The sequence below is a fragment of the Amblyomma mixtum genome, chromosome 4 (genome assembly GCF_055824585.1).
Source record: "Amblyomma mixtum isolate Tamu chromosome 4, ASM5582458v1, whole genome shotgun sequence".
NCBI lineage: Eukaryota > Metazoa > Arthropoda > Arachnida > Ixodida > Ixodidae > Amblyomma > Amblyomma mixtum.
The window spans coordinates 78,551,473-78,564,424 of record NC_143015.1 but is presented as its reverse complement, the minus strand read 5'-3'; the positions used below and the strand labels follow the sequence as shown (position 1 = coordinate 78,564,424).

Here is a 12,952-nt window from a genome sequence, read left to right as displayed (position 1 = left end):
TATGTAATTAACTGAACCTTGCGAAGGAGTTGTGTCTTTTATAGGTTCTGAAACACATTAGATGTTCTATCGTCAAAATTTCCAGCAAAAAAAAAGAAATATTACATACAAAAGAAACTTCCACATTTTGCATTTCCCAATAGATGCCGTTTCCTAACTTTTATTGCTTAGGAACCGAAGTGACAGCCAGCACACCGGTGGGAACAATCTCAGTGCATTCGACAGAATGAAAAATATTACCGACATGGCAGTATCTTCTCTCTCCTCATGACTTCTATCGCTCGAAGTCCCGAGCAGGTATTAAAAAAATGCATATGTTTCCTTTGCGGCTAGGGAACTCCAACGATTGCAAATAATTGAAATGGACGGAATGCTTTTCGTAATCTCTGCAGTGTACAACAGCCGTCAAAAGTTACCGAGGTGCATGTGAGACAAAAAAAAATCTAAGGACGGTTACGAATTCTTCCCTAATGCGAAATTTGAGCGCAGCTGTGTCTGTGTCTCAGGCTCTGTGGTCTCATTACTTTGCTTTGCGGGGTCGTCGACACATCTGGCGATGATACCAGTTCGATACTAAGTTTAGTTGATGAAGACGACGACGTGCAATGCTTAACGCGCTGAAATGCAAGTATTAGTCAGAAAGCAGCGTTAGTTGAAGAAGACGACAATGTACAGTGCTTATAGCTTAGGAGGTTAGATGTGTAGGCCAATTGGCGAGACATCAGGACGCTATACACCGCAGCGGAGGACAGAGGGAGGTGACGACACAGGGCGGTGTGCCGTCACCTCCATCACGTGCGTCACCACCCTGTGACGTTATCTCCCTCTGTTCTCTGTCTGCTGCGGTGTATAGCCTCGTGATGTACAGTGCACAGCGCGCGACTATGTTGCAGCTTAGTACTATTCCGATTTTCCTCTCCTTCAGGGCAAGCGCCGAGGGATATGCTTTGAAACCAGTGTGCAATTATATTCACGACTATATAGTTACATCACGCACATTCCTGTGCTAGAATTAGAATTCACTGTTTTTTCTTTTCCGTATTTTTTGTCGTACAAATCCTAGCTCTAAGTCCCAAACTTATCCAAATACTCCACTCCTTGTGCATGAGTGCGTTTGCATCCGCTATGCACCGTGACCAATCCCGCGCCGTCGGCATGTGCCATTAAACATAAGGACATCATTTTCATCATCATCATTGCGAAGCGTGATCGGCTGGTGCGATAGCCTAGTACCACACACAAACGCACAAAACTGTTTAAAGATCCATATAATACATTTACAGATACAGATACAGGCCATTTTATTTTTATTCATGCATTTGTTTATGGTTCCGCTCGGTTTCACCGACGGCAGCGACGCGGCTCACTCCACGAACAGGTATTAAGAGGTGCACTCTAAAATTTTATTTGTGGGTAGCCTGAGCTATAGCCTCGAAGTGACTGAGTCTGAAAACTTCCTTTCGTGAAGGACAGGCTGTAGGTTTTTAACTTCAGTGTACGCCTAGTTGTTTCCGAAACATTTACGCGTTTCACAAGTCGCGGGCCCCGTGAACTTCTCACGCCTCGCGCACATATAGGAAGCGGTTGCTACAGCCTCCGCCCTTTTTTGTACCACCTGAATAATAGCCAGAATATGGGATAATGCTGTCTAGCTGTTGTGAATGTAAGCCTGGTTGTTTGGTTGACTGAAGAATAAGCAATGCAGTCCTATTTTACAAATCACCAAGAAAGTGTTTGTTACTAGAGAATTGCAAGCTAACACACCAACGGCTTTCAGCTCTCTGATGTAACCAAGCAGTACTTGTAAAATATTAATACTGCATGTAGGCATTCTTCTATTCTATGACAAGCTTTTAAGGCACCACATTTACCAATTTTATCTGCATGTTTTATTTTTCGAATGATGCGTTAGGCATTAAAATCATGGTTAACCATGTCGTATTTGACATATTCGACCGTTAAATAAGGTATTACTCAATTCCTTCTTGATGCTTTTTTCGGTTCCCATTTCGTCAACCGAACAAAAGCTGTGACGTGTAGTTTGTGCTTAAGGCACGTGAGCCACGAAAAATACTTAAATATAGTCCCTGATTGGATTCGTAGTTTTAATTACTACACAGGTAAACCAGCCTGTGGTTTCAGCTGAATGACAATAAACGAGGCATCAGCAGTTATTTTGCCGTTTTTCTCATGTTTCATGTGACCTTAAGGTCAACCGTGACACGTCACAGCGATCTTTCGGCTGTTGAAAACGAACTCGAAGCAGCATAAAGAAGAAATTTAATCACGCAATATTAGTAATCGTAGGTGAATACCACGTCGTTATCCACGTATATTAACGTCTGACGTGTCATTTGAAAACAAGAAAACACGGAAAGAAAAATTTGGTGTCTTGAACGAACACTGAGGATAAACCGAAGTTCGCCTGTGTTGAAAGGGGGCTGCATTCAAATTAGAAAAAGACAACCCTAGGCCAGAACAGAGGCGTGATAAGCAAGAAAAGGCCGCTAATCTAAATACAGGTGTCATCATCACCGAACGATTTCACAACTTAAATAGATGCATCGGCACTCTCTCTTGGAGATGGATGTCAGGATGGACACACATTGCCTTACATCTGAAAACGGTGACAAGCCCTCGTTTTCTGCAAGGAAGTCACGAGTTTGAATCGACTGGCGAGGAAGAATTTAAAATCCAATTTTGTAGCTGATAAACGTGCATTTACCTCGGACAAAACACCGACATAGCCATTGAGAGCCGGATAGGGATTTTTTAAATTTCCCTTAAGGCAATAATAAATTACACATAGGTTTGGAAGCTCCCAAAGCGGCGTAGTCCTCCTCAAGATCTGAAGTTGCTAGACGCTCACCTGCCGCTTTTCCCTACAGCTTTTCAAAAATTAGCTGGGGTTTAGTTTTGGTTAAACCTGTTAGTCAGCGTAAGCATCGATTCGGGATCATCACCGCTTGTAGACAACTCGGTTTTGATAGAGGCGCGGTGCGCCCGTCTAACAGCGTCTTGAAAGCGCCGCTTAGCAAGACGCTGTTCGCGTTCTTCATCTGCCTCCGAAGCCCGTTGTCGTTTCCTGGCTTCATCAAGCCGACGTAGCCCCTCTTTCTGTTTACCAGGCGGCATAACGACTGAGCCGGCAAGCGAGCGAACGGATTTTATACCACCCCTCCCCCTCCCCCGTTCTCCAGCATCCTCTCCACACTCCACTGCTGGCGAGAGTGGGGCGACGCAGCACCTCCGTGCCTCGCGCTGCCCTTACCCGACGGCTTGAAATGGGGGCCCATCTGCAGTCGCTATAAAGGTCAACCGTGCCTCGCGCCGCCTCTACGCAAAAGGCTGAATCCTGGCGTAGTATTGCTTACGCAATAACACCGTTTCATTTTGACATCGCTCTGCGCTGCAATGACTTGGCGTTTTTCCCTTCTCTTATGCCAGTTTAAATAGGTAAAACTTGGTTAAACGTTAACCGAGGATTAATTGTTAGGCGCCATTCAATAAGCGAGAAGCGCAACCACCGCCTCAGATCAGTTCGTCGTAGCACGAACGCGTTAGGATTTTCAGCACCGCCGCCATCGTGTGTGCAGCGCAGTGGTATAACGGGACAACAGTCACTGTCGGTGGTGGTGTTTAAACTTAAAAAATATTTTCCCGTCTAACTAAAAATTACAGCAGTAAAACCGGTTGGCTGTAACTGCAATGATCCAAGCTGTGTAATAAATTTAGTATTTTTCCTAGAACACGTCTATACGAATTTCGGGCTGAATACGCGATAAATTACACTGTTTCTCCGCTCCGAAAAATACTTTCATTAAAGTTTTCGGTTCAGTTGCAGTTCAAACACTTCTCCCAATTATTACATGACCCATCAAGCCGATGAAGCCTTTTATATTGTTCACGAAACTAACCTAGTTGTGCCAAGAAGCAATTTAAAGCTGTCTTTTTGGGTGAAAATAAAGAGCTAAGTATGAAACAAACATTTTTCTAGCAGTTCAGCTCTGGCTGCTGCTAAAGTACCGTATTTCTACATATTTCAGGAAAACTGCAGAAAGTATAAGCAAGACAACCAATTTGTTGAAAGTATTTATTGAGATCTGCGTGCTCTTTTTGTCTCAATAAAAGATTTTCTCATAAAAAATAGTGATACATGCATTCGAAGAAGAGACAGAAGTAGCGCAGTGAAGAAAGCGCAGTAGTAGTGAAGAAAGTCATTTGCTAGATTGCAGTGAAGAGCCACAAGTTTTCTTGTGGAATTCTGCGAAGGTCGACCGCAAACTCTGGTGCGTGTGGCATGGAGCGGACGAAATTCGATCCTAAAACTAAGTAGTGAGCAATTATTCCATACTACCTACTTTCGTGTAACTTACGACTAAGTTAGCATAGAAAGACTTACCTTCACTGATGTCAGTGTATTGCGTTGCTCTCTCACTTTTTCAGCGTTATCGCTGTCGCAGAAAACCATGGTTGGGCACAGCTTGTTGAACAGATTGCCAACTTCACCTGTAATGAGAAAATAATTCCATTTGTATGGATAATTTATTTAGTGAAAATTAGCTGGCTACATTTATTGACTCAGGCTTGGACCTTTGCTAACATTTCTGGCAATAGTTCTTGAAACTCGGGTAACGATGAGCTTTTATTTCTTTTAAATATTCCTTCGTTAGAGTCAAAGTGGAGGGTAGCTTATATCGTGAACTTAACAATTTTAATTTGGCTAATACAATTTTTATTTATATAAGCTTGGATTTAAGCTTTGGAAGAAGTTTCAGAAACTGACTTCGAGGCTTGGCGGAGCACTCTCCGAGAACGAAATCCCCCGTGCCACCAAAATATTGCCTCAGTGTTACTTTATTGATTTTCTCACACATCAGTGTATTACTATTCTGCAACAACTCGGCAACTTTTTGAACATGCTTTAGATTAACGTCGCCTAGGCGTAAATCAACATTACTCAACATTAACTCATCTTTCTCTTCAATGGCGAGGTAAATTTACGAGAACGTGGAAGCCCGCCAGTTGTGAAGGAACACAACTCAATCAAAGCTTTGCAAGGACGTACAGCAGGGGCGGCACAAGTAAACAGTACAGCACTACCAGTACATGCAACTCACCTTCGAATGGATACCCTGGCGACAAACTTATATAGACGTTACGGAGGTGTGTGTCCTATGAATAATAGCGGTGAATGGGCAATACGCAGTCTTGTGCATGCAGAATATGGCAGCTACAATCCAAGAGATTTAATGCCAGATACTGCGATTAGAAGAACATATTTGCAAGCAAGAAATGGCCAAATGTTCTATAAATCTGTGCTTGAAATATATATGTGATGTTGTTTTATATCTGTCACTTTTAAAGTTTAATATTTTTCCAAACTAAATATCAGGACAATGTTAACTTTCAGCATAAAGCTTATTGCTTTCAATACATCTAACGTCATTTCTTATTAATTAATAATTATAAGAACGTTTGAATGCAACATGTAGCCTTACTGCAGTATACAAAAAACAATTTTGTAACCTTATTTTATTGTGCACTGGAACCAGAGAAAATGCTTTTTCTGTGTTGAATCAGTGAGAAATAATTCTGAATACAAAAGGATTTCAAAGAGACAGGCCGCATATATCGACTGTTTGAGGGAAGCCGGCCGCTGATTAAAAAAAACGGCCTTTTTAAATCAGATATACTACTACTACTACTACTACTACTACTACTACTACTACTACTACTACTACTACTACTACTACTACTACTACTATGACACTTGCGTCATTGCAATATCAGTGTTGACTTACGCCAAAATAAAATGTGAACCATGTTTACAAAACACATCATTGAGTAAATAGGAAAAAGTAAACTTTTTAGCATGCACAGCTTGGAGCGCTTGCAATTAGAAATTTACATCTAGCAATTAGTAACAGCTATGTCACTGCTCATTCTTTATTTAACGCTGTGTGGCTCAGAAAATCTTGGATATTTCGGATGCTTTGAAAAAAAAATGGCTGTGGCTTAGCTCAGCTATGCCAGGTTATACGTAGCGAGAGGTATGGTATATTCCTAGTTACGTCTTGTTGATTTGCTTATCGTCATGGCTACTCGGCTCTCCTCGGCTGGAGGCATAGAGTTTCTTACTATTACCTAGAGGGAAAGCTGGCGACGCCTCTATGGGAGTTTCAATGGAGACCCCTCGAGACCACTTCAGCCACCATGGGCGCTCAAAGCATCATGGGGCGGTGAGCTGCCGACTGCAGAACTACAACTTTTGGCCAAAAAAAATAAAAAAATAAAGCTGTTCGATAACTACGAATGTCCTAACATTCGTAGTTAGTCGTAGTCAAAGTATCTTGTCTAATGATTGCAACAAACGAGCAGAAAATCATTTAAGTGCAAAGTTTCCCAAAATAAGAGATGACTAGCTTTCCTATTGGCCAAGTGATGAACACTAAAAAAACTAATATTTCGTAATTAACAGGCGCATTTTTAAAAGTAAATATGTTTTAAAATAAAATGTTGTTGCTTAGATACTTTAAGAGGTTTTTGTAATGGCATTTCGGAAGAGTAAAACCTTTTATTGGCGTCGTGTGTCGTCGCGTTTTCACTACTATGGCTTTTGCACACTGCGTTCGCGCGAAAGTCGTCTGCGCACACACGAACAGCGTTTTTGGAATGAAACATCTTAGTAACGACACTTCGTGTTCCTGAAAAATTACGACTGTGCCGCAACAAGTAGCTCACCGCCCCATGATGCTTTGAGCGTCCATGGTGGCTGAAGTGCAGCGCCGCCAGCTTTCCCTCTAGGTAATAGTAAGAAACTCTATGGCTGGAGGCGAGCGGCGTCTGCCCCGCAGTCGGCGCGCGGCGCACCAGCTGCGCGGCTCTGACGTCACTCGGCTCCTCGCGCATGCGCAGAACTGGCGACCGACAGCCACACCACTGGGCTCCTCGCGCATGCGCACAACTGGTTACCGCAGCCACAGCGAAACGGCGAGACTGAGGGCAATGTAGCTCTCGCTACAAAGTTTCGCGCGGACGGTGCGGCCACAACGAGGCCGACCTGAGTGCGTCACTGCGCTGCAAGTCGCCGCGCTAGAGTGCTCGCCGCTGCACGTTTCTCCAGCCGAGGCTTGGCGGAAAAGATCAGATGGCAAATGCGCCACGGAGTGATGCACCACCGACGCAGACCACCGGCGCGAAATTTTGAAATTACGAGCGAAATTTCAAAAATCTTTTCAGCCACACGCCATGGGCAATCACGTTATCTAAATTATAAAAAACTGACGACTATTACTAGTGACAAGCTAGTGATCACTATTTGCAGCCAGTGTTCATCTGCCCCGACGAAGACAAATCCTCTTCTCGAAACGTGGGCAAGCACCATGAGGTTTTCCCTTCCGTGTGCACATTGTGATTAAGAACCATTTGACCAACCTCTCTACAAGGTAAACAGTTAGCTATTAAGATTGAGGTAAACGTGTCATTAATTAACATAAGCATTATTTCTCACGATCATCAAGACTGATCTTACTGTGATGCAAATGCCGTATTTGTACCTCAAAAAACCTGTGTGAAAGAGTTAATGGCTTCCTTCGCTGAAGCATCTAGTATGACGCTGTATCTGAAAGGCGTTATAATACCTCTTTTCGAATATTACATTCCACCGTGTCTCTTAAACTAATAATTTCAATGTTTTTCCATACGATCAGTAACAAAGCCTTATATTTATTACGGTTACGAATGCTATTCAGTTAGACCCATTTCTAGAAACAGGTCATTCTGAATAATACATCAGCGGAGCTGCCGCAGGATTCCTATATAAAGCTTATCCCAAAATTTTGAGGGCGCCTAAAACAATTGGAAATTTTTTGGGTCAACCGATGATATAGGGAAAATAACTCTTAGTACAAAACTAAATTGAATGCGCATCGTACTCACATAGATTGCACTGAAAATATGGTTTGTGACCACCCTATCTCGATCTAACCTCTTCACGGCATGCTTTTTTAAATCCCTGGTGAGGCCCCGTCGTGAAACTCGTTTGGCATGCGGTGGTCGGACTTGGTACATATTTATAGGTTAGCAACTCACGTCCAGTGAGGTTTGTCTTGATGAAGGTGACCCTTGCTCCGGCGAATATAGCGCCGTAAAGCGCTACCACCAAGTCCAGTGTGTTCGTGGAGATGAAGGCGGCCACATCGCCCGGCTTAAAGCCCAAGCTAAACATGCCAGCCGCCACGCTCCTGCACTGACGATCCAGGTCGGAGTAAGTGCAGCTCTCGCCGGACATGTCGTCCACCTGCGCAAAGTGAGGAACCAGCTTCATCGACACGGCCGTTAGGGCTGGCCGGTAACAGCAGAGTAGTGGGGCTCATATAATATCTATATTCACATATTAAGGCGAAAGCCTTTAATGGCTCGTTCTCCCGTCCGTTCGTCCGGCGTTACATCCAGCGCCTGGGGTGACTCATCGACGAGCGGAGCTGCCAAAAGGTGCCATAATCTTCGTCGGCAGATGGAGCTGTTGGCGCGGCGGCGTCGAACGCTGCTCCGTCGGCAGTCGGTGTGCGGCAGCTAGTGGAGGAGGATGGCTCCCAAGCGGTGCAGCGATCCTGCGCCAGGTGGTTCGGCTCAACAGAGGAAGGGTGACGTCTCAGTCGTAGCAAACATAGGCAGTCATTGGTACTCGGAGTAGCGTGACAAAGGCTTTCGCCTAGCACACTTTAGGCTGCCATAGTGACCCCGTAATTTTATTCCCATTTTTTCCCCAATGAAACGAATCTACGCGTGGTTTAGATGGCTAGACGTCGAGGCTGTCATTAGCAAAACTTTGCTGCAGGCTGGCTGGAACATTTCAAGGCAAGCGAAACTTTCTGAAGAGCGCGGCTGGTGCAGTAATAACAGGGAAGGTCAAGGGGAGCGTAAACTTCAGATTAGTTTAAATAGCGAGAAAACTGTAGCGAAAGGTTGTAACGAGATGAATGAATTATGTAATTAGTGTCGAGGACAAAACAAGGCCAGTGGGGTCTGGACCCATGAACTCTGAATTTCGAGTCCGTTGCTCTAGCAACTGAGCTACGGCGACGGCTGTTCAATCTTCTACTTTCGGGAATATTTATGTGTAGTGTGACCAAATCTTGAGAGTATTCACCACGACCAGCCTTGTTCATTGCATCGGACGTAGTACGTTCCTACGTAGCACACCCTAAGTGTCACTCGCATTAATACAGGACGTACTACTTCCGCTTCTATGAACGAGGTTGGCGCTGCTGAACACTCTCAACGTTTGGTTACACTTTACATAAACACCCCCGAAAGCACAAGATGGGAGAGCCGCCGGCATAGCTCAGTTGCTAGAGCTCCGGACTCGAAATACGGAGGTCGTGGTTTCGGATACCTCCGACAGCATTTGGTTGTTTTTCTTCTGCTTTGTTATCTTCAAAGTCATAAAATATTTACATTCTTCATCTATAACTAGGCTTTAATGGGAACGCCATAATTCGGGATCTGGATATGTGTTTCAACAGAGTTACGACCCGAAGCCGTCTTCTATGCGTTTGAAGAATTGAACTAGGAAGAGGACGGCGGATTTATTTAGTGGGCATGCCGGCCTACTGATTTTTTTTGAATTTCAAATAATCGAATATCCGAGGGAAAAATTTTATGGGATTAATAAAAAAGCCTCGAGCAGAAACGAGAGGAACTCCTGCAAAAGTGGCGAAACGTTGGATAGACGTTTGCTGACAGCTTCCTGGACTCCATGCTTGGGCGAAATCAATCAGTGATTGCCGGAAAAGGCTGGCGTGTGAAGTACTGATGTGTTAGGTTATGGCGAAAAAGCATTCCTAAAATTGTTGCCTAATTTTTTGTAATAAATAGAGATAGATTACCGAGAGTAACACGCTGCGTGGAAAGTAGTTCTTCAATAAATCTGCTGTGGAAACAAATTGTCGCCTAATACAATGATAAGCATTGGTTGCTATTGTGTAAAAATTTGATAGTGTGGTCCGACGAACATCACACGCAAAATTTTACTGCGGTAAGAGAAGTCAACTTTCAAATCTGAAATATCTTTTTTTTTTCGCGACTCAGTGGTTATGGTGCTCGGCTACTGAAGCGAAAGACGCGGGTTCAATCCCGGCCGCGGCGGTCGAATTTCGATGGAGGCGAAATTCTAGAGACCCGTGTACTGCGCGATGTCAGCGCACGTGAAAGAACCCCCGGTGGTCGAAATTTCCGGAGCCCTTCACTATGGCGTCCCTCATACCTTGAGTTGCTTTGGGACGTTAAACCCCATAAACCAAACAAACCAACCTATCTTTTCTTGCGCTACAATATATATATAAACTGCAGATTGATTTAAATGGTGACGGAATACTTAGGCGTTTCATCTGGCTAATGTTAGCGCCAAGTAAAGAAACCCTGGTAGTCAAGATTATCTCGACTCAAATCAATACCTCATGCCTTGTATGTGTTTTCACCCAGCAATTCTCACAACCACATTTTTCAACGGCAATGTGTTTATGAACTAAGTTTTTGGCATATCATAGGATTGCTAAGTAGCGGTTACTATATTCACGGATCCCTGCTCGGGGCGCTAGTCGTTTTCTACTTTGTAGTGTAAGAAACACACCCTATTCGCTTTGAAGAGCAGTCTTAGTATTAGGCGCGAGCGCAGGACTAGTTTTAAAAGCTAGATTTCACCATGCATTGAAACATTACATACACATTGCCATCAAAGTATTCGTAAGAGTATCTTAAAATATTCCGCAGATGCATCATAGAAATGATGTGCAAAGAAGCTGCTAGCCTTGCAAAAAGATGTAGCACGGTCGGAAGCTTCTTGCCGCTTTAATTAATTTTCAAATTTAGTTCAATTGAGTGGGAACCTGGAGCTGGCTCTAGAAGCCCGATGGAAAATATGTATAGGAGTATTACAGGCGCTATTGATATTACTCAAATTTTTATTTGTAATAAGGAAGTAATTAATCATTGGCAACTAACCAACCATACTGCTCAAAAAGCAAAGCTATACAGTTTCCACAAGGAACTTCGCAGTTAAAGAAAAACTCGCCTGCGTCTAGGGTCTGAGCCCGGGCCCCCCTAAATATCTTACGCATTAAGTTGTACTTCTAGCCTAAGCTGGACCATATACGGATGGCGCCGCTTGCGTTAAGCTACCTTAGTGAGCAACATCCCACCGGAGGTCTTCCACATCTGCCGTGCACTTGACAGGTCCCCGATTTATTATGCCCAGCAGCACCGAAAGGAGACTCTGCAGCACTGCAAATGCTTAGCGAAGGAGAAACAAATCTGTTGGAGGCACACAGATATCTCTTAAGTGCTGGAAGGCGAAAGCCGTTTGCGGCTAATTGCACTGATTTGAATTTGCCGCGTTTGAATTAATTTCACGACAGAGAAGAACAGCGTGGCGAGAGCAAGTGGTGACGTAACGCTGAGCATGCGCAGCGCCTCAGCAGGTGTTGCTTGGCGGCGGATCACGCTGCTTCGACGTCCTTTCTTCTGATAGGACGTCATCATCTATTTTTCCTAATCCTTGGTGGCAGGGTAACCCTACACTAGAGCATGTCACATGGGCCTGCCCTAAGGCAGACTTAGAGCCAAGAATAAACAACCCGAGTGTGATGCAGGGGGAGCACTTGCTGGCCAGCGAGGACGAGGAAGCGCAACGATTCCTTGTGCGCCGAGCCACGATGGCAGCAGTCAAGTGCGGCATCCTGGACCAAGGATCGACCACGGCGCCCACTGACCCGTAAGGGTCAAGAACGCTTTAAATTTATCAGCAATAAAGTTTTTTCCATCCATTCATACTCCTTTCTGAGCAATTGTTACCCAAATTATAGACCTTTCGGTAAATTTAAGTACTAATTACGCTTAATTACGCATTTTAAATCTAATTTGACACATATCCGGCGTTTTTCCGCCAATTCTGTGATATTTTTTACTATTGTGTGACGACCTCCGGTGGATGTGACATCACACCGTTCCCGTCGCTGTATCGACGTCCGCACTATATCGACGCATTTGGCTGTTTTCTTTGTTTTTCGCTATAATTTAATGAGATTCCCGATGATCTATGTATTGCAAGTAACAAACGTAGAATGATGACTGACATAAGAAATTGATGTGCAAATGTATTGCCCGGTGTATAGCTTGAGTTCTTTCGTATGTGCTATTTTGTGTATAGCTTGAGTTCTTTCGTATGTGCTATTTTGTGTATAGCTTGAGTTCTTTCGTATGTGCTATTTTGTGATCATTTTTTTTCACTATGTTAGCTTGACTGTTTAGACAAGAAACGTCTGCATATGGAGGTATTTCTCCACCGGCTGCCTGATCAGCCAACAAGCAAAACGTACTTAGGCATGAAAGCACGAGCTGATGGGCGAGTTGGTTGTACATGATATGATTGAAACAGCGCAAGGCCGAAGGCCAAAAAAAGAGAGCAGAGGAAAGGAGGAAAAGGACAACACAGCGCTGAACTAGCAACTGACATTTATTTGGCACGCTGCGCGTATATATACATTCAGGCACCAAAATAGAAAACAACGCATAGAGCAATTCATGCACCAGGATCCCTGCAAGCAAACACAAACTAAGAAGTGCGATTCAGGAAGCGAAGTTCTTTTTGTGATAAAGACACTGATGCAGCACTTACACATGTATCACCAAACTTCTTGATATTCGAAGCCTCGATAATTTCCCGGCAAAGCTGGTCTTTGTTCCTTGCAACAACTCGGCAAAAATTAAACTGTGGGGTGCAATCACATTCACGGCAATGCATGCTAAGGTTACGAGACTCTTTGTTATCTATATTGTTGCGGTGCTGCCTGAGCCTATCATTTAAGCACTGTCCAGTCTGGCCAATATAAAACCTATTACAAGTTAGAGGAATGGAATACACGACATTTTTTTGACACTTCACAAATTT

The 12,952-nt window shown here is 43.9% G+C and overlaps 1 protein-coding gene across 1 annotated transcript in view; it reads right to left on the bottom strand.

The window, feature by feature from the left end:
- LOC149347143 (uncharacterized) overlaps positions 1-12,952 on the bottom strand; it is a 64,879-nt gene that overhangs the window by 27,760 nt on the left and 24,167 nt on the right. Inside the window, exons 3-4 of the mRNA XM_089585501.1 lie at positions 8,095-8,302; positions 4,403-4,509 (exon numbers count right to left, since the gene is read on the bottom strand). Coding sequence (XP_089441627.1) covers positions 4,403-4,509; positions 8,095-8,302 — 315 coding nt within the window. The remainder of the gene's footprint in view (positions 1-4,402; positions 4,510-8,094; positions 8,303-12,952) is intronic.